At 43.6% G+C, this 27,943-nt stretch overlaps 1 protein-coding gene across 1 annotated transcript in view; it reads left to right on the top strand.

Annotated features, from left to right (window-relative positions):
• GCC2 (GRIP and coiled-coil domain containing 2) overlaps positions 1 to 21,060 on the top strand; it is a 35,813-nt gene extending 14,753 nt beyond the window's left edge. Inside the window, exons 10-23 of the mRNA XM_081254148.1 lie at positions 2,695 to 2,814; positions 3,262 to 3,426; positions 3,723 to 3,827; positions 4,474 to 4,636; positions 7,667 to 7,767; positions 7,864 to 7,941; positions 8,665 to 8,802; positions 9,592 to 9,713; positions 11,065 to 11,241; positions 12,790 to 13,007; positions 14,478 to 14,672; positions 15,666 to 15,805; positions 17,765 to 17,966; positions 19,025 to 21,060. Coding sequence (XP_081110274.1) covers positions 2,695 to 2,814; positions 3,262 to 3,426; positions 3,723 to 3,827; positions 4,474 to 4,636; positions 7,667 to 7,767; positions 7,864 to 7,941; positions 8,665 to 8,802; positions 9,592 to 9,713; positions 11,065 to 11,241; positions 12,790 to 13,007; positions 14,478 to 14,672; positions 15,666 to 15,805; positions 17,765 to 17,966; positions 19,025 to 19,095 — 1,995 coding nt within the window. The 3' untranslated portion in view covers positions 19,096 to 21,060. The remainder of the gene's footprint in view (positions 1 to 2,694; positions 2,815 to 3,261; positions 3,427 to 3,722; positions 3,828 to 4,473; positions 4,637 to 7,666; positions 7,768 to 7,863; positions 7,942 to 8,664; positions 8,803 to 9,591; positions 9,714 to 11,064; positions 11,242 to 12,789; positions 13,008 to 14,477; positions 14,673 to 15,665; positions 15,806 to 17,764; positions 17,967 to 19,024) is intronic.
• Positions 21,061 to 27,943: the final 6,883 nt, after the last annotated feature.

Genomic DNA, 27,943 nt, shown 5'->3' on the forward strand with positions numbered 1-27,943 from the left:
AACAGAAGCAATATTGTAACAGATTCAGTAAAGACTTTAAAAATGGTTCACATCAAAATATCTTTTAAAAAAAAAAAGAGAGACTTCTTTATAAAAACAAGCACTTACAGGCCCCAGGCACTCTTCTAAGTGCTTTACATGTCTTATCACACCTGATATGTATGTGATAAGTATGTTATTAACCTTGCTGATTCACCAGTAAGGAATCAGAGGCACGGAGGTCACAGAGCAAGTAACTAGTAGAGCTGGGGTTGGATTCAAGCAGTCTGGTTCCAGATCTGTTCTTTTACCAACTAAACTATGCAACCCCAGTAAGATTTGAAAACAGAGAAGCCAATGCAGAAGGAATCAGAAAACTACTTCCGGAAAATTTGGTTAGATTTTTACTTCATGCCACACACCAAAATAAATTCTGCAGTTTTGTCAAAAATGAAAGTGATTTTTTTAAAACCTAGAATAAAATACTTGATCATTCGAGCTCTGGATACAAAATACTTTTCTCAACTTAAAAGCAGTTAAAGAAGTTACAAGGGAAAAGAAAATTGAACTAGATAAAATACAAAATTGACATATGAAAATATGACAAGGGGTTAGTATCCTTAATATATAAAGATATAAGTCCATTTTTTAAAAAACACTTCTTTGAAATTCAGATATGGGGTTGTCTTTTATGAGCCATTAGGAGCTCGCTTCTTTACGTTTTCAGGACCCATATGATTTATTATCTCCTGCAAAGGTAGACCAGGTATACCAATTTATTTGTTTAAAATATGTATTTCAAAGGACTGGGAAAAAAGGAATAGAACATCCAAGAACTGTGGAACAGCTGCACAAAATATAGCATATGCATAATGAATGCCATAGGAGAAGAGAAAGAGCAACAGAAGTATTTGACACAATAATGACTGAGAATTTACCCAAACTAAGGTCAGACACCAAGTTACAGATCCAGTAAGCTCAGAGGACACCACATGGTACATACCAAAACAGTTACACCAAGGCAAGTCATTTTAAACTACAGAAAATCAAAGATAAAGTCCTGAAAGAAGCCATAGGGGAAAAAAATATCTGATTTATAGAAGAGCAAATATACGAATTACATCCAACTTCTCAGAAACCATACAAAAAAGAAGCATGTGGAATGAGTTAAAGTGTTGAGAGAAAAAAACCACCAACCTAGAATTCTGTGCCCTGTAAAATTATCCTTCAAAAGTGAAGGAGCAATAGAGTTTCTCAGATAAAAATTGAGGGACTTTGTTGCTAGTAAACATGCCTTTCAAGAAATGTTAAAGGTTCTTCAGAGAGAAGGAAAATAATATAGGTCAGACCCAGAAGAGACAACACAATATTTTTTGTTTTTTGTTTTTTGTTTTTGGCCATACCTCGCGTGTGGCATCATAGTTCCCGACCAGGGATCAAACCCAGGCACCCTGCAGTGGAAACGTGGAGTCTTAACCACTGGACCGCTAAGGAAGTCCCCAACACAATATTGAAGAAGAACAGAAGAACAAAGCGGGAGGATTAACCTACCCGACTTCAAGACTTCTATAAAGCTACAGCAGTCAAGACAGTGTAGGATGATATTGGTAAAAGAATAAAGAAACAGAACAGTGGAACAGAATAAAGCCTAGAAGCAGACCACAAATATAGGCAACTCATTTTTGACAGTGGAGCAAAGATAATCTTCAACAAATGGTGCTGGAACAACTGGACATCCACATGCAAAAAAAATGAATCTGTCCACAGACATTACACCTTCACAAAAATTAACTCAAAGTGGATCACAGACATAAGTGTAAAACACCAAACTATAAAACTCCTAGAAGATAACATAGGAAAAACATAGGTCATCGACACCCTCGATGACCTTGGGGAAGACTCCAAAGGCACAATCCATGAAGGAACTGATAAGCGGTACTTCTTTGAAGGCCACTTTCAAGGAAAATTCAGAACCATTTTGTTAGTTATTTTGTACAGGGATTCATTTTATGCAGGAGAGCAGTCAGTAGTCCAGGAACAAGGCAAAAACAGGATTTATAAGAAGCGGGGAGAGGAAACACAAACTACAGGCAATCTGGAAGCAGTGACTCTCGTATATTTTGGAGAATAACCCCATAGGCTGGTGTATAGCACAAAGGTCAGTCCCAGGATTCTGTCCTTGAGTAGGGGCCAACTAGGAATATCAAAGAAAAATATTCAGTTGGTTTTAGAGTCTTCAGAAATTGATGAACGTTTTGCATCAAAGGGTGAGACTGTATAAAATGTCTTCTTGTGTTCTTCGATTAGCACCTCTGCCTCACCTCAGGCCAGGCCTGAAACAATTCCCTCAGCAGAATTCTTTAGGTGGAGTTAACGGGACCAGGTTAAACTTTTTCTCCTCCCTCCTTAAATGTATACATTTCAGAAGTTTATTTTGGATGACTAGGATATATAACTGGGAGATGCTATATTGTATACATTTTAAATCCTCTTCCCTTTAATAGATTTCCCCACCCATACTAAAAGTCGTCTGGATTATGCTAACTGTATTATATAACGCCATTGGGTATTCTATCAAATGTTGAACCTAGGTAAATATTTCAGGCTTCCGGAATGAACTCATAAATCTTGTATTAAGATGGCTCAGTAATACAGTCTGGCTGGTTGAATGTATGATAATACCCTAAAGTTAAATCCTTTTGTCTTTTGTTGAAGAATCTTGTATTGGAATATGATAAGCAGTCAGAGCAGTTGGACCTGGAGAAAGAACGGGCTAATAATTTTGAGCACCAAGTAGAAGACCTTACAAGACAATTAAGGAATCTGGCTTTTCAGGTAACTTTAAATTGAGCAAATGCATACATGGAAATTGTAATAAGTATATTTCAATTCTAATATTTTTTGCACAAAAAATTAAAATTAATACATAGTCAGAAACTTTATTTTCTTCTTCCCATTGTTGGGAGAAGAATATGACAGAAAACTAGCCACCATCCCATCTTACTTATTGCTGTAATCTCAGTTCTTCTGGGTTTTTTGTTTTTGTTTTCATTTTCGCCTTTTCCTCTGTTAGTGCTCCTGGTCTCTTGTGATGTTTGCCAAATTAATATCAACAGTGATAGTGTTTTAAACTTACTCTTGATTTTACATTTTCATTCTGTGGAATCGATTTTGAAATCTTTTTTATGCTATGCCAATATTCTCATTAATGTTGCATTTTATTCTTCCTCTCCTGTGTGTATTTTCTGCATGTTTACAGTAATGAATCATTTGTCATTCTAGTGTGAAAAATTAAACTCAGATAATGAAGACCTCCTGGCCCGTATTGAGACACTGCAGTCTAACACCCGGTTATTAGAAGTGCAGATTTTGGAAGTCCACAAAGCCAAGGCCATGGCAGACAAAGAGTTGGAAGCTGAAAAACTTCAGAAAGAGCAGAAAATAAAGGTAAAAACAGTTCTGTGGGATTAATTCATTTATACAGTGATATTTTTATCAAAGTATTTAAGTGAATGAAAGACTTGCTAATGAGTAGCATTTGTTAATATAGCAAAGTTTATTAAATCATTAATGTATGCCAACTATGAATCTGAGAATCCAAGTTACAATTTTTGGGTGTATTTTTTTTTAAGTATGGAACTTTCTGTACTTTATATGTCAGATTTATTTTATAGCTCCTTACAAATACTTTTTTTTAATGCTGGTTGGCTTAGAGGTGGCGATGTTTTTATTTTTAATTTTAGGAGCATGCCAGTTCTGTAAACGAACTTGAAGAGCTTCAGCTACAACTGAAAAAGGAAAAGAAACAGCTTCAGAAAACCATGCAAGAATTAGAGCTGGTTAGAAAGGTAAAATGAAACACCAGACTCAAAACCGATACCAGTATTCACATTCTTAAACTATTCTGTAAACATAGAAAAGAAATATTTGAAAAACAAGGTTACTTGTGGTGCTGAAATACTGCTTTATAGATTATTTGCCTCCAAATACTGAAAATTTAACTTAGTTCTCTGAGTGCCTGTCTCTCCAGAAGAATCCAGGCTCACAAATTATTGGACTTCAGTTTGCTATTTTATTTTTCATACCTGATTGTTGTATGACAAATGAAGATTTAATTAATGTCAAAAGCTGAAGTTTGTATTATGCTTAGAGCTTTGGCTAATTTTTCTCTACTTTTTCAAAGATGAGGGCAAAAATAAAGGTACTATAAGAGTTGCTTAAATATGAATATATATAAATAAGAGCCCCACAAGAGCAGATAGACCGATTGTAGTTAATGAAAACTATAATGAAATACAATGACACTGAAAAGTCAAATTCTTACAAAAATACTTTATGAAATTACAAACTAGAATGTATCCAACTTGAAGTTTCTGCATTAATGTATAAACTTTCTCTATAGAACCAGTGTGTTCCTGTGGCATCCTTTTAGAAATTCTGGAACAAAATTAACTCATCTAGTGTTATGTGGATCTTTTATTATAATATGTGCAGGATGCCCAACAAACCACATTGATGAACATGGAAATTGCTGATTACGAACGTTTGATGAAAGAATTAAATCAAAAGTTAGCTAATAAGAACAGCAAGATAGAAGATTTGGAACAAGAAATAAAAATCCAAAAACAGAAACAAGAAACCCTGCAGGAAGAAATGAGTGAGTAAAATAGAACCCACTTTAGCTCATGGTCACTGCCCCCAGCAGAAGTAGGGGTCGGTGGTGGTGGGGGATGCTAGTTGTTGGTTTCACTAGCCCTTGGCGGCCAGGTCATCCACACAGCAGGGACCCTGCCCGAGGACCAGAGAGGGGGCTGTGAAACCACTTCCTGTACCCTTGTGTGCAGTCCAGGTGGGTGCTTAATGTATTCATTCCCGTAAACGTTTCTCAGGTGGTCCTGGGCCACCATTTGCTGATTGTCAGCAGAGTGGGATAATGCAGTAGCGGCGAAATCTTTCCTTTTCAGGTGATTATATTCCATTTTATCTGTTAAATAATTTCTAATGTAAGCATCTAGAGCTCTAAGTATCCCTTTAGGCACTCCTTCAGCTACAGCTAACAAATTGATACGTTGTATTTTTATTTTAATTCAGCTGAAAATACTTTTTAATTTCCTTTGAATCTTTTTCTTGGCCCATGGGTTTTTTGTTTTTTGGCTGCATTGGGTCTTCGTTGCTGCATGCAGGCTTCCTCTAGTTGCTGCGAGTGGGGGCTACTCTTCGTTGCGATGCGTGGGCTTCTCATTGCGGTGGCTTCTTTTGTGGAGCACGGGCTCTAGGTGCGTGGGCTCAGTAGTTGTGGCACGCAGGCTCAGTAGTTGTGGCTCGCAGGCTTAGTTGCTCCACGGCATGTGGGATCTTCCCGCACCAGGGCTCGAACACGTGTCTCCTGCATCGGCAGGCGGATTCTTAACCACTGCGCCACCAGGGAAGTCCTGGCCCATGGGTTTTTTAATTCCTAAGTAGTTAAAGGAATTTTCAGATATCTTTCTGTGAATGGTTTCTGTAAATCCTCACTATGCACATAACCATGTCTTCCAGCTGCGTTCTTGTGCAAACTGGGTAGCAGGGCTCCAGGTCACACACGTTGCAAACATTTGGTTTTGCGAGTTAGTCAACTAGCTGAAAAAGAGTCTTGAACCTGGGAAAAACTAAAAAGAGCTGCTTATTCGAGAAGCCACCCACTGTCACTGGTGAATAAGTACAGGAATGAGAGGTTCAGGCAGCAGGTGCCAAGAGCTCAGAGGGAGGAACTTCTTCAGACAAGCGATTGAAAGTTGGGGCTTGTGCTGGGCCTTGAGATTTGAAGAGAAGAAGCAGGTTGGGAAAGGGTGGTCCTTTCTGCAGCATAGTTACGAGCAGAAGTGAAAAGAAATAACATAATTTTGGAAGTCTTAACTAGTTGGAGGAAAAGGCTTGCCCTGTTAGGGAGAAGTGAAATGTAATTAGGAAGCTCTTCTTTATCCAGTTCGGAAAGGCCCTGAATACCAGAATGTACTTGGGCCCTTTTGAAGGACAGCGGGACAGATGAGTGAGCACAGTGTGGAGTCTTGGAAATGCTGCCAAAGCCTCGGGTAGCACAGTCTCCGGAAGGCTGAGCTGGGGAGCCGGGGATCCCCCGGGGAGGAGGGTGAGGACACATCAGGACAGTGTCCATGCAAAACCCTCAGCCAGCTTACTCTGCCTGGGGCGTGAGGAGCACACATCTCCTTAATCCCAGGCCCTCCAGCATCAGGTCCCCGTGTACCTTCGCAGCCTAACCTTCGTTACTCCCTCGATGCAGAGGCCCTTCCTTCTTCCTGAAGCATGACTCATGTTTTTCCACGACTGTGTCTGCTGCTGTGCCCTCACCCTCCCACCCCTTGTGCTCACCTTCTGGAATCCTTACTAATCTTAAATGTTTGCTGTTCCAGGAAGTCTTCCTTGTCCCAAGCAGATATAACCTGGATATAACCTTGAGCCAACGTGGGTCCGCATGGCCTTTTGCATTTCTGTTTTAATAGTTATATTTTGCATTACATTATCACACTATCCCAGGCGGTATCCCCTAATTTCCTTCTGTGTTCTCGGAGCTCATATTCCTGGAGCACTTAAAGGCTTTGTATGTAATTTGTGCCTTGTACAATCTTTTCAGGACTGGGTAAATAGTTGCCAGGAAATAACTGATGATAACATATCACAAAGGCAAGTTAAGGTATTTTCTTACAGGACACCTGCTCTTGTTTACTGAGTGATACAGTCATTGCATGTGGATTTAACTTCATGGAGTTAGTCATTGCTGGTGGGCTCTTCTAGCAGCGGTCACATGGCCACGTTCGGGGCCTAGACTCAACATCAGGCACACTTGTTCTGTAAAGGACCAGGTCGTAAATCTCGGCCCCAAGGTCTCTGTCGGACGTTCTTTATTTGCTTCACAATGGCTGTGGCCAGGTTGGCCTGCTGGTGTGGTTGGTTACTGTGATCTGGACAGTGGATCCACTTATTCCCATTTGATGCTTGTTTCTTCTTTACCTCTGTTAGCATAAACGTTTTTTGTTTTAATCATGTTTCAGTCTGTTCCTTAATGAACTATCTTTGTCCTACAAAACAATTAGTATCACAAACACAGATCAGGTCTGTGCCTCTAAGGTGATTGGAAACACACATCACCTCTTTTGAGGTATTTCTTACAAGTAAAGTCTTTATGTTTTAGATAGTAAGTATATGCCTTTATTTTAGAGATACGTGCTAAAATACATACAGACAAATGGATTTCAAGCATGGGGGGCCCAGGGGGCACAGGAGTAAGTGAGAGTGTGGGTCTGGGGTTGCAGACGTTTGCTGTAAAGGGCCAGAAAACAGGCATTTTCAGCTTTGCGGGCCCTGTGGTCTCTTGCTGCACTAAAGCAGCCGTAAACAGTATGTAAACAAACTGTTCACAGAAACAGGCAGCAGCAGTGGCCTGTGGGCCTGATGCCTGATCTGGGTGGAATGAGATTGGCCATGTGTTGGTGATCGTTAAAGGCGGTGATGGGTCCAGTGGGGTTTAGTGTGTTATTGTCACTGGTGTCATATATGTTTGCAATGGTCCGTAATAAAAATCTAAGGCAAGTTTCTTTCAGAGATAGGCTAATACAAAGAAAAGACTTGTCATTTGTTCACTTAAATTCACTCATAAAACTGTTGCTCCTGAAACGATCTCTCCCACTAGCTTCACTGCAGGCTTCAGTACAACAGTATGAGGAAAAAAACACCCAAATCAAGCAGTTGCTTGTGAAAACCAAAAAAGAACTGGCAGATTCAAAGCAAGCGGTATGTGGATTTCTCAGTTTCATATTTCAGTCCTTGTTCACAGAGTATTTATGAATAACTTCACTATTTAATTTAACCGAGTTTCTTGTTCTGTAGGAAACTGATCACTTAATACTTCAAGCGTCTTTAAAGGGCGAGCTGGAGGCAAGCCAGCAGCAAGTAGAAGTGTATAAAGTAAGATTCTTTTTACTCTTTAAGATTTTAAAAATTTGCATGTGGAAGTAAGGTACCACTTGGGGGTTTTTCTAAATATATATGTATATATTAAACACATGTGCGCACACACACACACACACACACATTTTTCCCCCTAAATATTCTTCATCAACATTTTGAGGAAGGAGAAGCAGTGAGCCAAGTGTGGCTTATAACTGGGTTTATCACTGAGCATAAGCTTGGTTCTTTTCATGTATTTGAAAACCCATAATACATTTAGAATATGGCAGCAGAAATAAACAGGGCCCCAAACCTACATCTGAACTTTCTAAATGATAGTACAGTCACAGGAATCTGCTTATAAAAAGGTTTTATACATTCATGTTACATTACATCTATTACGTTTATTTTTTGTTTATATTTTTTTATATCCATTATGTTTATATATAATATCTTTAGGTATTTAATTAAACATTGAACTGTAACGTGTGGTCTGGAATATTCTTCATGATTGATTATTTGATTGATTTTGATTCAAGGAAAACCAAGTTAATTTATTGTGAAAATGTTCTACTCATATTGGCTCCAGTCTTTCAATAATCATAAGTTAAAAATCTTACTATTTAATTACGTCCCTTAAATATAGTCCTCTCTCAAAACCCAAGTTGGTGTTTAACGAAAGTCGGTTTAACCAGCGAAGATCTGATTCACCAGAGCCTGACCGAAAGCCTCTGCCCCCAGATTCAGCTGGCGGAAATGACGTCGGAGAAGCACAAAGCTCACCAGCACCTGAAGGCGTCCGCGGACCAGCAGCAGCGCACGCTGGGCGCCTACCAGCAGAGGGTGGTGGCCCTGCAGGAGGAGTGCCGTGCAGCCAGGGTGCGTCCTCCCCAGGGCGGGCGGCTCCCACCCGGCTTGGCCCCATCAACCCCAACCCCAGCCCATCCCTGACTCTCACTTGCATAACTTCTTTTTGCTGAAGGGAAAGACATGGGTACATACTCTTTCCATTTTAACCTTGTTTTACAGTTTCTGTGTGGAAGAAAGGTATTTTTTTCTTTTTTTTAGTTTTTTCATTAGGAAGGTTACAGTTCTCTCTGAGGGCTAAGTGATTATAAAATCATATTCTGTTAGAACAGCCACTTTCTTTCTTCAACGTACAGAACAGACCCCTGCAGTGGTTTTGTTACAGGTGCAGCTCTAAGCCACCTTGGCAAAGGGGCCTTGGAAGGTCACAGGTCACTTCAAGAAAGTCCAAGACCTAGAATTTAACTTTTCCCACTCTCTTTTGAAAAGTGAAGTTCAAGTAGCTTAATTTCTTTGAATTAATTTTTCTTATATTTATCATAAGTGAAAATTGTTCTGAAGTTCCAAAGGCAAATAGTGCTATTATAAAATTTATGGGCAGTAAATTAATCTACACGGGACGAAAACAGGTAGAAATGTACCTCTTGTCAGACAAAATTATGTCATTCAAAGGCTAAAAAGGTGTAAGGCCAACAGAAGTACACTTTTTAGGGAAAGAGAACTGGGGGCTAAAAAGTATCAGCCATTTTGCTTATTTTTAAAGAAAGGTTTTCATCTTAATTCATTAGTCTCTGAGAGAAAATAGGAGGATCACACAACCTAGAAAATGCAGTAAATTTCTCTCTCTCTGAACCGTTACAGGCAGAACAAGCTGCTGTTACCTCTGAATTTGAGAGCTACAAAGTCCGAGTTCACAACGTTCTAAAACAACAGAAAAACAAGTCTGTGTCTCAGACTGAGACCAACGGAGCCAAACAAGAAAGGTAAAGTCTGAGCTACAGGGAACCCCCCACGGGGGTGGGAGATCCTGCTCTGATCGCTTTTGACCGTGGAGGTTTACATGTAGTCACCAGTGAGGACAGAGCCGGCTTCACCGCACTGTTCACGCGGAGAGACGTGTGTAGGAGCCGTGGAGCCAGGCGGCATCCGGACACCTGGGCCACACAGTCCAACCCTGTCCGTCAGTTCCGGTCACAGTGTAAGGACAGACGTCACCGTTACGTCAGGACCAGTTTTTCCACTTTCGAAAATACAATAGGAGAATAAAAATGCTTCCTTGATGTACTTACTCACCATTAGTTAGGCTAAGCATAAGTTGATTAAAAACATTTTACTTATTTCAAAAAGTTTTAAGTTAAGAACTAAATTTTCATCTAGAATTAAATTTTCTTCTTAAATTTACGACAATCTCAATTACATACTGTTTCAATAGTATATTAATGCTCCTTAAAAACTAGCATACAGGTCACTTATGTGAGTTATTCAAAAATACACTAGGAATGAGAGATAGGTAGGGCATTCTACAGCATGTATGTTTTGTTTTTGTACATAGAGACCTGCTGTTCAGAGCAATTTTATATCTGGCTCTTACTGTTCTCAGTGGGACTAAATATCCTGCAGTATTTGTGTGTTTATGCTTGTGTTACTTTTTAAGTATTTAATAAACAAAGGGAACTGTAGGCTAAAAAATGATGGGATATTTTTTTCTTTCGATAGCTCATCTTAAAGCCAAAGTTGAATATTGACACACTTACTATAAAAATATCACCACTTACAGGAGTCGATTTTGATCATGCCAGAATTTTGTGTTAAAATTATTTTAATGTAAATGTTTTAAGTTCCTTCTTCTTTCTTATATATTCGTTTTTTTAAAAAGAAATTAATAGTGTATTATACCACTTGTGACAGAGTTATAGGTTTTAGCTGTTTTTCTCCAAAGACTTTCTTTCACTGTAACTTGGTGTAACATGCTGTTCCCAGAATGGTTACCTTAGAACTGCACTTCTTTTTTTTTCAACTAATGACATAGTCCTGTAATATAAAATAGGCTATTTTGATGCCATTTAATGGTCTACTCCATTTGAATGTGAAATTTGTAAATTCAGAGACTTTTGTAAACATGTAGTGTCTGCGATCTGAAGTCTGATTATAGCGTCTTTTATTTCACATTTAATCCTATTCTCTGAATATTTGTGATTATTATATTTCCTTTAGAATCATCCATAATTGCAGAGTATGACATTGAAAGGTTGTATGATTAAAGTAAAATTTATTTGAAATCACAAAATCAGTTTTACATCTTTCAAAAAAATTTTTTAACTATTTCTGTTTCAGAGATCATCTGGAAATGCTGATTGACCAACTAAAGATCAAATTACAAGACACCCAAAATAACTTACAGATCAACGTCTCTGAACTGCAGACCTTGCAGTCTGAACACGACGCCCTACTAGAAAGACACAACAGGATGCTGCAGGAGACCGTGTCCAAGGAGACCGGGCTCCGAGAGAAGTAAGGCTGGTGGCGCCAGCAGGCCTGTGGGTGCCGGGCAACAGCATGTGTTTGCTGGAGCTCCCGGTGTGGTGCTCCTGGGGAGGATGCAGGCTGATAGCTGGAAATAGGTGTTTCCACAGGCTTGGTGACTTGCTGCTTCTACCTTAGAGCTCCCCCTTTTGATTGTTTCTCTACTTAGCTTTTCTAAGAGTAATTTTATCTGCTCACCCAGTGTTCTGTCTCCCGTGGCCTTCATGGCCAGATGCTTCTTTCCAGCCAGGTGTCAGAGGACAAGCACTTTTCTTTCTCTCTAGAGGAAAACATTCCGAAAGCTGCTGACTGAGCTCCCTGTGCAGCTGCATCCTTGGCCTGTCACATTGCCACACTTGTGTTAATCAGTGCTCCCAGGAGTCGCTGGGGTGTCGGCAGAATAGACGGATTACTGTGAACAAGAAGCTTTGAGCTCCTGCGATACAGCAGTTGGCTTCACGGAGCATCTTCTGTCCGGGGTGTGGGGATGCTCTGCAGAGCTCAGGTGTGCTCGTCTTACGAGTTGAAAGCACTTGGTTTGCTTGGCTTTTGACCTTTCCACAGTGCGACTTATCTGTGTTAATCATGTAACTCACAGTTCCAGGAAGACCCACCAGTCTTCTGACTACCTGGCACCAGGTTTTCCATAAGATTAGCTTACACAGGGATGGTCACTTGCTATTCACATCAGAAGTTTCCAGCACTTATTCTTTACTCTAGAAGGCTGGTTGCGACTATGGTGCTAACACGACTGGAGTGCAGTTATTTCATGCTCCACATGTAGCCCTGTGCTCTGATAAACTATGAAGGAGGCTCCTCATCTGAACACCCGGTGTACTTCCTCAGCCCAGGCCCCTCGTCAGAACTGGGTGATGGCCGGGGTGGTTCTGAGCTCAAGATCAAGGCTGTAATCCAGGCACAGAGTCTATTAGGAGCACAGCACGTGTGGGGGGAGCACACGGAGAAGCAGTTTATTTACAACAGAAGCAAAGCAGAGCTACACACCCCGAGAAGCATGTGGGTGTCCTTGCTGATGAGGAGTGCGCTAAAGGGGCGATTTAAATTGCTCATTTAGGGGCCATCTTCCAGGTCTGTCTTGTCCTCTGGCCAAGCATCTTGCTTCATTTCCCACACCTGATCTGACCCAGGGCCCTGCCCAATATGCGTGTGCATCTTTTAGCCAAGATGGATTTCAGTGTGAGGGTCTCTGGGAGATGGACAGCACGTATTATGGGATAGTGCCCCCTGCCTTTTTGACCCTCCCGAGAAACTCTTCTGCACGTGCAGTCGGGGAGGTCTCCTTCACCTTAAGAATGGTAGATGCGGTTGTCGTATCTTTTTACCCCAGCAGCTTAGTTTCTCTCTGCTCTGCCATTAACCTTTTCGTTGAAGTGTCAGAGGGACACAAGCTCCAGTTTGCTCGGACCAGGGGCCCGTCTGTGTCCTGCCTCAGTTCCCCAGGTGCACGTGGGGTCCACGTCTCAGGGCAAGGCAATGTCTGGGGTGGAAGCTCACACGGCGCGGCCCTCTCCGCAGGCTGTGCGCCGTGCAGTCGGAGAACTCCACGATGAAGTCTGAGCATGCACAGACCGTGAGTCAGCTCTCGGCCCAGCACGAGGCCCTGCGTGGCAGCTTCCGAGACCAGGTGCTGCAGCTGCAGGAGGAGCACCAGCGGACGGTGGAGACGCTGCAGCAGCAGCTGAGCAGGCTGCAGGCCCAGCTCTTCCAGCTCCGGAGCGAGCCGTCCACAAGAAGTATGTATGTATGCTCGGGACACTGCCTTCCCTGTCCTGCCCTGTGTGTCTGCGCTTCCCATAGTCCTGAGGAAGTAGGTGACTTACGGGGTGACCACCAGCGTCAGTGCTGTGGTCAGTAAATGTTGGATCAGCTTACTGAGAGGAGACTTGGACATTGAACCCTCCTGTAGTACTTACAGCAGCCTCTGCACCCCTCAGGATACCGACCTTCACGTAATTGGGTTTTCCTCCGACTCAGGACGCTCTGTCGGTCTCAAGACCTGTGTCCAAATTCCAGTGTCCACTGCATTCATTTAGTGTTCTTCACTGCTAGTCTTCAAATACGTCTGTCCTTTAATCAGAAATTCTAGAAAGAGCTGAACTTGTAGGATCATTTGGCCAAACACAGCTTCTTCCCTTTCAAGTTTCTAATTAGTGGAGTTGGAGTTTAACCACACACACGACTTCTGTTCTGCTTCCTGGAAGAGATGGGAACCCGTCAGCCAAGTTGAGGCCACACTTCATTATTAACTATCAGCTTTATACTTGATACTGATTCCTTGTCACCAGGGCGTTGGCAGCTGTGGTCACTCCTCAGGATTGAAACCTATGCCAGGAGTCATCAGAGGAAAGTAACCAGCCAGGGAGACACTGGAATAAAGAATTAGCAGTAGCATAAGCAGTTAGCAGACTTTCAGGAAGGTGCTTCAGCAAAGGCAGCCAAAGGGCTAATGTTTGAAAAGGGGGGCGGGAGAGGGAACTTCATGGAAAGGAGAATAAAGGAAACTTGAAGTGAAAAGATCTGGTCAGAATTCTGGTCCCTAACGCACCTCTGAGATCTTGGGCGAAGCCATTTAATTTCTCTGACCTCGCGGTTTCTTGGGATTAATAAAGTAACGTGCTCGGAAGCATCTTATCAATCTCCCAGTTTAGTCAGTGCTGCTTATCAGCAAGCAGGGGAGCCCGGCCTGGACTCTGTGATGAGTCAGCCTGCCCTGGGTTCGGGGCTCTTCTTTGCTGGACGCCACGAAAGGAGCGGGCAGTGGCAGGAACCAGCAGGGCTGGAGTGTGAGGCCAGTGGTCAGCAAGAGCCTCCTCGGAGCTGATCTCAGCAGCAGTGTGGTGTCCCAGAGTTTGCAGTGCGGTAAACACCCAATCCTCAGAATCTGGTGGAAGGGGTTTTGCCCTTGTTTAGCAGCTGGCCAGACCTCTGCATTGTGTCATCTAATGGTTTATCTTAACTCTGGTAGCAAGTACCACTTTTGCTGAATTGACTTAAGTGGTTAAAAGTTCAATAACTAAATTGTTAGGGCTGTTTCAGAAGTTCTTTCTTTCTACACCATTTGCCTGTCTTCTGGTTTTTCAGATTCCCTACCATATCATTTGCCATCCCTAGAATCATTTTAACTTTACTGTGTATCCCTGTTGATGCTGAATCCATAATTTTGGACAAACTCTTACTCTTTAAAAAAAAAAAACATGTAACAGGCCCAGCTTCTTCCCAGCAACCTTTGAGGAGCCTTCGAGAAAGGAGAAGCACAGACGTCCCGCTTCTGGATGTGCCGGCCACGACCCGGGAGGAGGGGGAGGGGATGGAGACCGCGGACACCGAGTCCGTATCTTCTGCCGGCATCCACCCGCAGTCCTTAGAGCAGCTGCTCCGTTCTCCCGAAGCCAGACTCGGTACACTTCCTGCTTCATTGTGCCTTTAGTTAATTCTGCTGTCCTATCCAGCTAATATTACTCTGATTTATAAATGCTTTTTTGAGCTACTCTAATAAATTTTTTTTCAGTATTCCACCCTTTTTCAAATGGAAAACTTTCCTGCAGAATGAAACCAAAAAAAAAAAAATTTTTTTTTAAAACAAAATAAAAATTTCCACCCAAAGCTTGAGCCAGAAATAGGTGGTTGGAAGTTCTGTAGTGGTGTCAGAAATAGGATAAATTTCTCTCACCCTTCTAAGAAACTGACAGTTTCCGTTTGTTCCTCTTGATGAAGTGGTCACACTAAACTTGCCTTATTAACTGTAGTAAAGTTTTGGACTATTTTCTTCTTACCTATAATGCACATTAATGTTCCTAGTTCAGATGACTCTGTTTGTCATCTCGGAGTCTCCAGGATCTGGAGCGAGGACCAGTTGTGTCCTCGGTCCTAGACTGTGATTGGTCCTTGTCCCCCAGGAAGAGTTAGTCCTGATACGCTGTGGCCACAGCTCCACAGTCAGACTTGGCTTTGCCATTTTTGCCAAAATTACTTGTTGACTTTGAGCCTCTTCCCTCATGTATTAGATTTGAGCAATAATACTGCTCCTTCCCTGGTAGAAAATCCTTGTGAGAGACCATGATTTAAGTGATCAGTAACTGCTGGTACTTCCTCCTTTATAAGTAAAGAGACACCAGCTCTCGAGTCATTAACAGATGTAGGAGGATGAAATCAGTAAGTTGGTGCCTACACACTGGCCTGACAGCTTCCAGAACGAGCTCGTTGAGCCTGTGTCCAGGCAGGCGGCCCACTCCACAGCAGAGTCCATCTTACCTGTGTCACATGCAGCCTTTTAACTGGGCCATGGGGGATGGAGAGCAGAGCGAAGTGTCAATACTTGGGTATTTTCTTATTTAGAATCTTTGCCTGTGACCCCTCATTTTGGAAATAATTGTTGGGGCAATTCCTTGCAGAGCCTCCTTCCTGGCATGCTGAATTCACCAAAGAAGAATTGGTTCAAAAGCTCAGTTCCACCACAAAAAGTGCTGACCACTTAAACGGGCTGCTTCGGGAAACAGAAGCCACCAACGCCATCCTCATGGAGCAGATTAAGGTGAGGGCGGGACGCCACCTCCGGGAAGCCCTCCACACATAACACACACTCGTGTCCATCACACCTTGATCCCTTACAATGTTACGTTTCTGAAATGGAGAAATATTCTTGGCTTTTATATCTTTGATTTAAAGACTATTTTAATTCCTACTTTTTCTAAGACACCAGAATAGATTTAGAGATTAGACAGCCATTCACAAGTCCTTGTTCCACGTTTGCTTTAGTAAAACCTGAAAGGATGTGTGTCCCTAAATTCCAGACATGGACCGTAGAGCGCTTCCAATTAGTGGCAAAGTGGCATGGGAGAGGGGCTTCCCTGGTGGCGCAGTGGTTGAGAGTCCGCCTGCCGATGCAGGGAGCGCGGGTTCGTGCCCCGGTCCGGGGGGATCCCACGTGCCGCGGAGCGGCTGGGCCCATGAGCCGTGGCCACTGGGCCTGCACGTCTGGAGCCTGTGCTCTGCAGCGGGAGAGGCCACAGCAGTGAGAGGCCCACGTACCGCAAAAAAAAAAAAAAAAAAAAAGTGGCATGGCAGGTTTTCCTGTTTAAAGTCGACTCTGTAAGCATGTAGGAACCAGGCCGTTGAGGATTACGCAGCTATCTGCACCTGAACTCTCTGTAATACAGTCATGTTGTTTGTTGACCACTTCTCAGAAGCCAGGCCCTGCACTTTACATTATGTTATCATATTTAATCCTCATCATCTCTGGGTGAGAACAAGTTGATCAGGGTGGAGAAAGTTCAAACTTGTGTCTGTCTGAAAAGTGCCTGCTTCTGCCCTGGACCTGCTTCTCCAAATAGATGGTCCTATCTCAGTGTAGGGCCAGAGGCTGTCCTTGTCAAATTTTGTTTTTTTGGGTTTTTTTTTTTGCAGTAGGCGGGCCTATCACTGTTGCGGCCTCTCCCCTTGCGGAGCACAGGCTCCGGATGCGCAGGCTCAGCGGCCATGGCTCACGGGCCCAGCCGCTCCGCGGCATGTGGGATCCTCCCAGACCAGGGCACGAACCTGTGTCCCCTGCATCGGCAGGCGGACTCTCAACCACTGCGCCACCAGGGAAGCCCCTCAAATTTTGTTTTTAATGCTGAGTTAATTCGGTTATTTGCAGTAAATTGTATATATCATGACATTCCACCTCTAACTATTTTAGTATGCGTCTCTATAAAATATATAAAATAACATTTTCCCACATTGTCAAAGCTTTATCACAGCTAAAAAAATCACTAAGTAGCCCAGAACCTGAGTGACTATTCAGATGTTATGCTTCCAGAGACTGACATTGTCCCATGATTTCTTAGACCTTAGTGTCACTTTTTTAAATGACCCTATGTTTGAGGACAGAGTTGGCCAACTTCCATGGACTAACCTGAAATGATGTTATAACCATGTATTTTTATTTGTTTCAACCCAGAAATCTTCCTCAAATATTCACCATCCTGCATCTTTTTCACATCGTCTTGTGCCCTCTTTTCTGTTAGTTTCTGATTGATATTCATTGTGAGTTGTCTGTCTGTCCTGGACTCAACTTTTGTTTGGTCAAGTGCTGTTCGTCTTGTAGCGGCTCTGGCTGTGGACACCCTGCCTGCCTGCCGGGCGGGGGCGGGAGTGGGGATGGCGGTGGGTGTGGCCCACAGTCTGTCATCCCGGAGCCCTGAGCCCTGGCCCCCTTCTGCCGAGTGCGGAGGGGGCGCCGACCCGCGTTGTCCCCCCACCCCGGTCCCCGGTCTCGGCCCCGCTTCCCACCGTGCGCGGTGCTGCCTCTGCGGCTGGGCCCCTTGGCTCCGTCTCCCACGGCGCCTGCTTCCCGACTTCTAGGAGCCTCTTGATGTTTCTCATCTACTCTTTTCTGCCGGCCTGGTCGCTCCTTTGTTGCCATTTTGGGGGCATTTCGGGGAAGAGAAAGAAGACCGCGTGCCTCCAGTCTGCCGTGTTAACCCGTCTGCACTCCTTTCTCTGACACCAGCTTCTGAAGAGTGAAATAAGGCGGCTGGAGAGGAACCAGGCACGAGAGCAGTCGGCCGCCAACCTGGAATACCTGAAGAACGTGCTGCTGCAGTTCATCCTCCTGAAGCCGGGAAGCGAGCGGGCGCGGCTGCTGCCCGTCGTGGACACGATGCTGCAGCTCAGCCCCGAGGAGAAGGCCAGGCTGGCCGCTGCCGCCCAAGGTGCGCGTGCCTGGGACGCAGACCAGAGCTTTGAAACTTTGTCCATTGGACGCGCTCTGCTGTGTGTGTCCCCATGAGTAGGGTTGAAAAGCTGGCTCTTTAACGTTTTAGGGCAGCTATGGTGTGTTTGCGTCATTTTCACACAGCAGGCAACAGTGCAGTGTCCACTTTGATCTTCCAGTTCTTTGAAATTGGATTTGTGATCCTAGAGTTGAATCCTGCCCACGAACACAGTTCCCTTTTGTGTCGTACTTTTTATCGTGTGGTCGATGTCCTCACCCTACCCACCCCCCGGGAGCCGTTCCCCACAGGGTCGTGGGAGAGAAGTGTCCCCAGTGGGGCTGCCGAGGCCCAGGACCGTGCGTGGAGAGTACATTCCTACCTGCATCTCAGACCTTCCGCTAGAAAGCTCTCCTTACACACGAAGTGCATTGCGGAGAATTTCCAGCGGGGCGAATTCGTTGCTGAGAAGGCCGTCGTGGGCCTAACTGTTTACTCCTTCGAAGGCAATGAGGCAGCGTGTCTCCTTTCTCTGGTTGCTATTAAGAGTCTTCTCTGGGGCAGTTTCACTTTTATGTGAACAGGGGAGAACTTCCAGCCTCTGTGTGAGGAAAGACAACAGAAAGCGCCACCCTGGTCCCTACATGAGCAGCGTGCAGGGGGCACTGCTGGGCGGGGCAGGTTGGTGCTCTGCCGGCCGTGCACGTGTTAACACGCCTGCTCCCTGCGTGTCTGGTCCCAGCAGGTTCACAGGCTGCGTGTGTCTTTCCTGCTTGACGTATGACGTGTGATAAGTCAGCTTTGCTCCCGAAGGAAGTGAGTCACACAGCGTTTTTCTGTGCAGAATCAGGATCTCAGCCCCCTGACAAGACGGAGCCTTGCTTCTGTACATGTGTGCTCCCAGCTGGCCACAGCTCCCAGGGCTGTATGTTGTTGCTCAATATGCATTCGGGGATTGTCTGAGACAGACAGGAAATGCTATAAGTGTAAGGACAGACAGGTTTGTAGCATGAAAATGTGGTGTGTGAAGATTAACGCTTTTGTTTTGCTCCCCACAGGTGAGGAGGAAAATGCTTCCCGTTCCTCCGGCTGGGCGTCCTATCTGCACAGCTGGTCTGGACTTCGATAGACCGATGGGAAAAGCATTATTTATTAACCAAATAGAATCCATTCGGCAAAAAAGGTTCACATATACGTCTGTCGTTCTTTTGTCCAGAAGCGTGTGTACATAAGTCACGTCTCCGTGTGTGTGTCCGTACGTGTGTCTGATGGGTTTAAAAGGCTCGGCCCGCGGTGAACTCCAGCAGGTCGAGTGTGGGAGGGGCCGCGGCCCAGGGACCCTGCCCCTCTCGCTGCCGCCAGACCCAGGGGCCACGAGGCCACCCCACTCCCTCCTCCGGACCCTCAGGCCACCTGTGTCGGGGCCGCACTGTGAATTCTGAAGTTAAACTAGATTTCGGTCCTGTACCAGCTGGGATTCAGGCTTTTAAAATAATGTTTGAAGACCATTTATCGCAAGGTCAGACTTGCAGATAGATTGTTATTAGTGACAAATGATGAGAGAAAATTTGTGAGTTGGAGTGTGAAGGAAAACGCTTTATCAGTAACGCTGACGTCTTTATTACGGGAATGTAAAGTGAATGTGCTGCCGTTTGTTACGAGACTAAGTTAAAATGTGATTCATTTCGTTATTTCCTTTCAAATGAGCTGTTCTTTTTTCTCTGAAGTGTATTACCTCAAAACCTGTTCTGGGGTCAGATCATAAGCCCTTGGTCGCCACGTTCCCGTGGGGGTTGGTGGGGGGCCGGGGCCCTGCCCAGGCTCCTGCTGTGCTTCAGCTGCTTCCACGCCAGGAGTCTGGCGGGACCCGGGCCGCCTCCCCAGATGACCGTTCACCGGGGCTCCGGCTTGCGGCTCCGCGTGCTCCCGGCCCCAGCGGACAGGTTGCTGCGTGCTGCATGGGGCCCTGGGAGGTCGCACAGCCCCGAGAGAAACTCTAGGTGCGGGTCACCTGCCTGGGCGCCTCTGAATATTCCATGGAGCCCATCAAACACGTGTCCTTAAATCATAAACGTGAGAATGCTAGTTGCAGTATTTCTTTGTGGAAAAATCGCCTCACAGTAGCTCTGGGGAGCTCTCTTAGCTTCCAGTTCATACGCCGATCTTCAGTCTCAGCTGGTGAACTGACTTTGTACTTTGGTGACTGGGAACTTTGGTTTCCAATTTAATTTAACTGAAATTTGCTGCTGACATGTTGAGTTTGTTCTTTAAACAAAAATCTCAATGTCTGTCTTTCCTCCTGTTTTAGAAGAACAGACCTACTAGTGAATGTATTAATGAAATGCATCTATTTCAGAGCTGGCTTTAAAAGTTTAAGTTTAGCTTTTTCCTTTATAAGCTGTGAATATGAGTATGCCAGCAGTATGCGCTATAACTGTCACAGTATTTAAATAAATTTCACTGTCTCTGCAAGTCCAGGCCTCTTTGAAGTCTATAAAAACTTGTTTTGAAATATATTCTCTACCTATGGACATAATAACAAAAATGCCTTTTAGCAAGATAAAAAATATATTACTTTGATTACAAAAGGGGTATCCTTCCCTGGTTTCAGCAATGAGAGGAAATGTAATGATTATTTTAATATTTCTATTAAACGTGTTGCATTGTTACGCCTACTCATCTTCAATTAACCGAGGTCTCCTGGGCATTTTGAGTTGCTTTATGAAATGAACCTTGGGTTCCTTCTCTGCTGTCTTTACCAGTTGGGACCTCGGACCCTGGGTGCTTGGAGGAATGCAGGTCGCCCTTTGGGTCCATGGTGCCTGCCGCATCTGACACCCAGCTGAAACTCAGGCCACCTTGGCCTTTCCGTGGGCACCTCTCAAGTTCCGGCCTCTGTGGTGTGAGGGTTTCTTGTACAGCGAACTCTGCTTATTCTGCAGTCAGCGTAATTGGAGAATTACATTCCTTTAGGCAGAAGTGGACTACTCACTAGCAGTGCCGTGTCCTTTACCCCCATCAGCCAATGATGAATCTAATAGTTCCCATGAAGATACAGCAACGTTGCTGTTTGGTAAACAGAGCACACAAACGCTCGCGTTTGATTAAGTAGGAACGTGGTGGTGGCACTTGGTGCAAGACTGTTGTGATTTGTTTGTTTGTTTGTTTATTTGTTTTTGCAGTACGTGGGCCTCTCACTGTTGTGGCCTCTCCCGTTGCAGAGCACAGGCCCAGCGGCCATGGCTCACGGGCCCACCCACTCTGTGGCATGTGGGATCTTCCCGGACCGGGGCACGAACCCGTGTCCCCTGCATCGGCAGGCGGACTCTCAACCACTGCGCCACCAGGGAAGCCCGACTGTTGTGTTTTGATTTGGTGTCTGAAAATCAACTGTGGCTTCGGCATAAGCCCAGGAGGACAACCTGTTACAACTTTGCGGTGTCTTTGGGCTGATTTTCACCCATGAGTGTTAAAAAGCGTCTGGTTGTTTATGTATTTGGTTATATGGAGAAGGGAAATGTTGTTCACCTGCATTCAAAATGTGATTACGTGGGAAAAGAATCAAGTTCTGACATTCAAGTTGTTACCGTTTAAAAAAATAGAAAGGCTCCTGTGAGTTGAATGCTGAATATGGTGAGGAAACGTGATTTCAGGTTCAGTAATGCAGGTGACCACCTGGTTTCCTTGGAGGATGGGCCCACTCCCACCCACCTCTCCAGAGTCTGCCCTCACCCCTGCTCTCTGAGGACGGTCACTACCCCTTCCCCACACACACCATACAGATGCAGGGAGGCCCAGCCATAGTCACCTGGACCAGGTGCAGGGCCCTACCCGAGCCAGACCACCTAGATTCTCTCAGGGTGAGGACTTGGGACCGAGAGTCAAGTCAGCATGTCTGTGCTCCCGGAATCGAGACGTGTAAACGCAGGGGCTCCGGATGCCCAGAAGGAGTGGGGAAAGCCCAGCGCAAAGAAGGCCAAGCTGATGCTCAGGGATCACGGAAACCTGGGGCAAGAGTTCCAGGGCCTTCAACTAGCAATATGGAATGAGCTCGTGGTATTAAAGTTCAAACAGAAAAAAAAAAATTGAACAAAAAGAAGCAGACATTCTAATCTAGGAAGCTCAGAATTTAATGGTCTCTGGTCTCTGAAAATAAAAGAAATAGAAAATTTCAAAGAAATATTGCAAGAAAGCTTTGCGCAACTAAAAGAGAAGTTCAAAATAAAGGGCTGATCAAAGATCCAGTAGAGACAGTCCTGACTTCGGACAGGTCGACTTAAGATTTTTTGATGGTGCGAAAGCGATACCTATTCAGTAGAAACCGTACTTGGAATTTTGAATTTGGCTCTTTTCCCCCAGGCTGGCAGTACGTGGTCCGGCCCCTGCCGTGCTGCTGGGCAGTGGAGCCATGACTCCGAGTCACCCCGCGACCAGAGGGTGAACAGTCGGTACACTGACAACCATTCTGCTTTCACTTTCAGTAGAGAATTCAACAAGTTACATGAGATAGTAAACACTGTTATAAAACAGGCTTCGTGTTAGATGATTTTGCCCAACTGCAGGCTATCGTAAGTGTTCTGAGCACGTTTAAGGCGGGCTGGGCTACAACACTTATGGGGTCAGATGTACTAAATGCATTTTCCACTTTCAGTGGGTTTAGTGGAACATAGCCCCATGGTAAGTGGAGGAAGATGACTGAAACAGGAATATCGATGTAAATTTTAGGAGAAAAAGAGGCTCCTAAAAGGTTTCCAAAGAGAAAAAAAACAAGTCACATACGCAGGACACAGGAGGGAAAGGGGAGCCGCATCAGACCTCTCGACAGCAGCACTGCGCACCTCAAGGCACTGGAGAAATTCCTTCAAAATTCTGAGGAAACATGATTTCCAGCCTGGAATTCTGTAAACACAAGCTCTCAGTTAAATGGAAAGAGAAAGACATTTTCAGATCCTTAAGCACTGAAAAAAAAAAAATTACTTCCCATGTCCTTTCTAAGGAACCTTTGAGAGAACCTGCTCCAGAGGGAGAAGAACACGTAAAACAGCAGCCACCGAGCAGAGACTCGACATGGGAGAGCACTGAGCCGGGTCCCTGGATGGTGGCTGGGCAGCGGCCAAGAGGCTGAGGATGAATAAACAAGGTTCCAAATGCAGGTCCTCCTAGGGAAAAAAAAAAGTGGAACTAATAGATTATTTGATGTAGCTAATGTGTAAAGTTTTTTTGAAAGATGTTGGAACTAATAAGGACCTATCGTATAGCGCAGGGAACTCTTACTCAATACTCTGTAATGGCCTGTATGGGAAAAGAATCTAAAAAAGAGTAGATATATGTGTATGTATAACTGAGTCACTTTGCTGTATAGCAGAAACTAATGCAACATTGTAACTCAGCTATGCTCCAATTTAAAAAAAACACAGTTTGGGCTTCCCTGGTGGCGCAGTGGTGGAGAGTCCGCCTGCCGATGCAGGGGACACGGGTTCGTGCCCCGGTCTGGGAGGATCCCACATGCCGCAGAGCGGCTGGGCCTGTGAGCCATGGCCGCTGAGCCTGCGCGTCTGGAGGCTGTGCTCCACAATGGGAGAGGCCACAACAGTGAGAGGCCCGCGTACCGAAAAAAAAAACAAAAACAAACAAATAAAAAACAGTTTTACTGAAAAAAAAAAAGGTGTTGGAAATGGAAACGTGAACACTGACAACATATTTGATATTAAAGAAATATTTTTAGCTTTTTTAGTTTTGATAATGTTTAGGTTTAAAAAGAATTCTTTTAAAAACATGCTGAAATATTTATTAAAGTCACATTTGATCTAAATTAATATGGGAGGAGGGAAAAGTGGGTGAGAGTGTAAATGAAAGAGGATCAACAATAAATTCATGGTTTTCTCATGACAAACATGTTCATTTTATGCATTCTTTTCCCACCTGAAGCACACAGTTTTCTCTTTTTTACATAATTTGTACATTGTGTTTTTTAAAAATATTGAGGTATAATTTACCTACCATAAAACTCACTGTGTAGAGTGTACAGCTGGATGGCTTCAGTGTAGTCACAGGATTGTGAAACCAGCCCCAATTTTCATCATTCCAGAAAGAAACTCCCTACCCGTTGTTAGCCTCTCCCCCACTAACCCATCCCACCTTTGGCAACCACTAATCTGCCTCCTGTCTGTAGATTTGCCAATTTGTGTAATTCCTGTTGCATTGCAACTAACTCATTCCTAATTGCCCAATAAAAGTAATAACCTCAGGAGATTAAATGAAATGATGCAGTCAGAGGCTGACTCAGCACAGTGTCTGGGACATAGGACACACACAATAAATGTTAGATGTTTTTATTTTCCACTTTCAATGTAGAATTACAGACTAGTTTCAGCACACTCTTGTCACTGTCATTACCAAGAAGATTAGCATTAATGTTATCCAGAGAAACCATTGTTTGTGGCTATAAATCTTTTCTGAGGGATGTACTAAATTCTAAATACAAAAATTAAATATTTTTAAGATTAATATCAATGACATTTAGGTCATTTCTGTTACTGCTTTCCTAATTAGCAAAAGCAATTTAAAATGTAGTTTATCCAAGATATTGCGATTTCTGCTAGCTGTGTTTCTTGTATCTTTTTTGGTAACTTTGAAGAAAGCAGGTGTTTGGGTTTTGTTTGGCTTTTGATCAACTTTAAATGTTATGCTGTTTCTTAACTTGTTGCTGGCTAGACACAGGGTACGCTTTCCTAGGGGGGGCCCTTGAGGACTGGCCATGCCTTCTTGCTCCTTTTCTTACCCCAGTAGATTACCAGAAGGCCACACTCCCTGGAGAACACTTCTGTTTTAACTTCAGTCTTTACTCTTAGTAACTTCCCCGAGGAAATGGAACTGTGCGTGAAGCCTGGTCTGCCTGGCTTCAGAGTACCTACATTATCCCGTGATGTATTTTCCAGTTGCTTTGTCTGAGCATAGGTATAAATGTGACTCACTGCACGGGGTGGGAGGGGTAGTGGTGCATTAAGTCTAGTGGCGCAAAGATGGAAGAAAACCGAGGACACCACAGACTTTCAGTGAAAGGGATTCTTTTTAAAATTAAGAAAATTTATAAACCTGAAAAACAATCAGTAAACAGACCTTGTGCCCATACTGTACCAGGTTCCAAAAAGAGTCACCCTTTGCTAAGAGCACTGCTTGTTATTCACAATTGATTTCTTTCGATATCTTGTTTGTGCACAAAAGCATGATTTTATTACTTATAACCAAAGTAGAGGCTAGAATTCAGACCTGTTCTGAGCAGTGTAACAGATAGTTTATATTATTTATTTTAGTGCAGTTTAAGATGATAAGATACAGTTCCCAGAGTGAAATGCCATTTTTCACAAAGTATGGATCTGTAGCGTCTAGAACAGCGTATCAGTATACCTGTTACACTAAGCATGATTAGGAACTCTCTACATTTTATGGTATAGAGTGATCTCATTGTAAGCTGAAAACTCCTGTTAACCACCGGACGTTGTCCAGTGTTTAATTCTTATGATTCATTCTGAGCTTCTGACTGAGATCAGTCTCTCTGGCCTTGTGCGTTTCTCCTGGGACCCATAAAATATGCAGCTAACTTAATTTCATGACTGCACTATTTCTGCCTCCTTTCCTGGAAAAGGAGGAACCATTCAGATCAGCTTTCAAACTGCCTTATATATGACGACTTTGAAATATTTTAGAATGAACTCCTTTGTTCTAGAACTTCTGTGTCTAATACAGTAGCCACTATTCACATGTGGATATTGAAAGACTGCAATGTAGTTATTCCAGACTGAGATATACTGTAAGTATAAAATACACATGAGATTTTAAAGGCATATGAAAAATAACTTGGTTCTTTGAGAAAAGTAGTAAAATCCTGCTTATTATTCTCATATCTTTTAAAAGACACAACTCTGGCAGGATTGACCAAGAGAAGCAGAGAGATGACACAAGTAACTTTATTAATAAACAGGGGACACATAATAGATAAAGTCGAATTTTAAAAGATATGAGAATAATATAAATAACTGTTAACAATTGTGAAACTTTAGAAATGAAATAAAACAATTTCTTTAAAATTTAAATTTACTCTGTATTACTGTGTACGATGATTGTGTAGAATTTAAAAGCTTGAAAAACCCTATACCTACAATAGAAATTGAAATGGTGTTTAAAATCTTCTCAAGAAGAAAACACAAAGTCCAAGTGGATTTGCAGTCATGTCCCACCAAATTTTCAATTAACAACTGACCCAATTTCATACAGATTTATTCAGACAATAAAAAGGAAATATTCTCCAACTTACTCTATAAGGCCAGCATAAACCCTGATACCACAGATAAGATGTAATTGGAAAGGAACATTGCAAACCATTTCATAGTGAATATAGCTACAAAACTTCTAAACAAAATTTGATTAACAAATCAAATCCAACTATGTGTAAAAGAAGATAATACCTCATGACTAAGTTGGGTGGATCCTCAGTATCCTCAGCCCGTGAGCCACAACTACTGAGCCTGCGCGTCTGGAGCCTGTGCTCCGCAACAAGAGAGGCCACGATAGTAAGAGGCCCGCGCACCGCGATGAAGAGTGCCACAACTGGAGAAAGCCCTCACGCAGAAATGACCCGACACAGCCAAAAAAATAAATAAATAATAATTAAAAATGAATTATCTGCTTATTAAAAAAAAAAGAAAAATGCAAATTGTTTAAAAAAAGTTCTAATGGATTTTATATAGTGTATTCTCTGTATAAAGTTAAACCAAACTAAAATTTTAGTTGCTTGTTTGCAGATATGTGAGTGTATGTTCAAGAATTCATATAGATTCAATAAAACTATATAAAAAGAAGAGATGGTAAACAAGGAATTCAGGATGAGAGCCGCCTTGGATGGAGCGAGGGAAGAGGATGGTTCCAGGGGGTAACCATGTATTTATGTAAATTATTATGAAGGACCTAGCTTTTCTTTAAGTGGTATTTTCATGGGTTCTTACTACATTATTAAAAATAATCAACTGTGTAACAAAACGATGAACTAAAAGTGAGCCATTAATGGACCAAGGATGAAAGTGTCAGGAGCAAAGTGTTATGATCAACCAGTTCCATGTCCCTAAAGTTTAAAACTTGAAAAATACAAGCAGTGTAAAGATCACCCCGAGGAAGCCGTTCTTAACATTGTGGTTCATTCTTTGCCGTGTTTTCCTCCATGAGTGATCACACACACACCCCATCGCCCTCCTGACCAGCCCCTCCCCGGCCGTGACACTGTGGGACGTACGTCACCAGGCGACACACGAAGCCAGACTGGCTTCTGCTGTGACTGCACTGACCTCGTGGCGGCGGATAACCCCGAGGGGGAGGGTAAGGGGCTGGTCCCTGTGTAGCTCAAAGGAGCAGAGTTTTAGGAACCTGTATGAAAGCTGAGCCTCCTTCACCTTTCAGCATCCTGTGCAATGTCCCCTAGCCCCGGGCTCTTTCTTATCCACGTGAAGTGGGGCGTTTTCAGGAGGCCGTAGGCTCGAGCCCGGGAGTCTTCGTCTAAGCATCCACCCTGGTAGCAGGGAGTGGGGAGGCAAACTGGTGTCCACCTGTAGGCGGCGTGGAGGTGGATCTGCAGAGCTACATAGCGCCTGAAATAGAGGCTCGTGTGCAGGTGGTGCTTCAACACAGGGCAGAGCAAGAGACAGCGAGACCTACAGCCAAACACCCCTCACATAATGTAACGTGGACATTTACAAACCACCATACATATTCTCCAACAACATAAGCAAAAGAAAGGACGTATACCAAAACTGTGAGAATCCTTCCTTAGAGTTGGGAGCCGTGGGGAGGGAGGGCATGAGTGTGAAGGGAAAAAATAGGAGAAAGAAATTATGAAAGAAAATTTAAGTTAAATTGAAAAGAGAATGGAAAGGATGTGAGAAGGGCCTTGCATTAATTACTAACTATAGTGGAATGATTAACAAGTC

The sequence above is a fragment of the Mesoplodon bidens genome (genome assembly GCF_964165515.1).
Source record: "Mesoplodon bidens genome assembly, chromosome: 14".
Lineage (NCBI taxonomy): Eukaryota > Metazoa > Chordata > Mammalia > Artiodactyla > Ziphiidae > Mesoplodon > Mesoplodon bidens.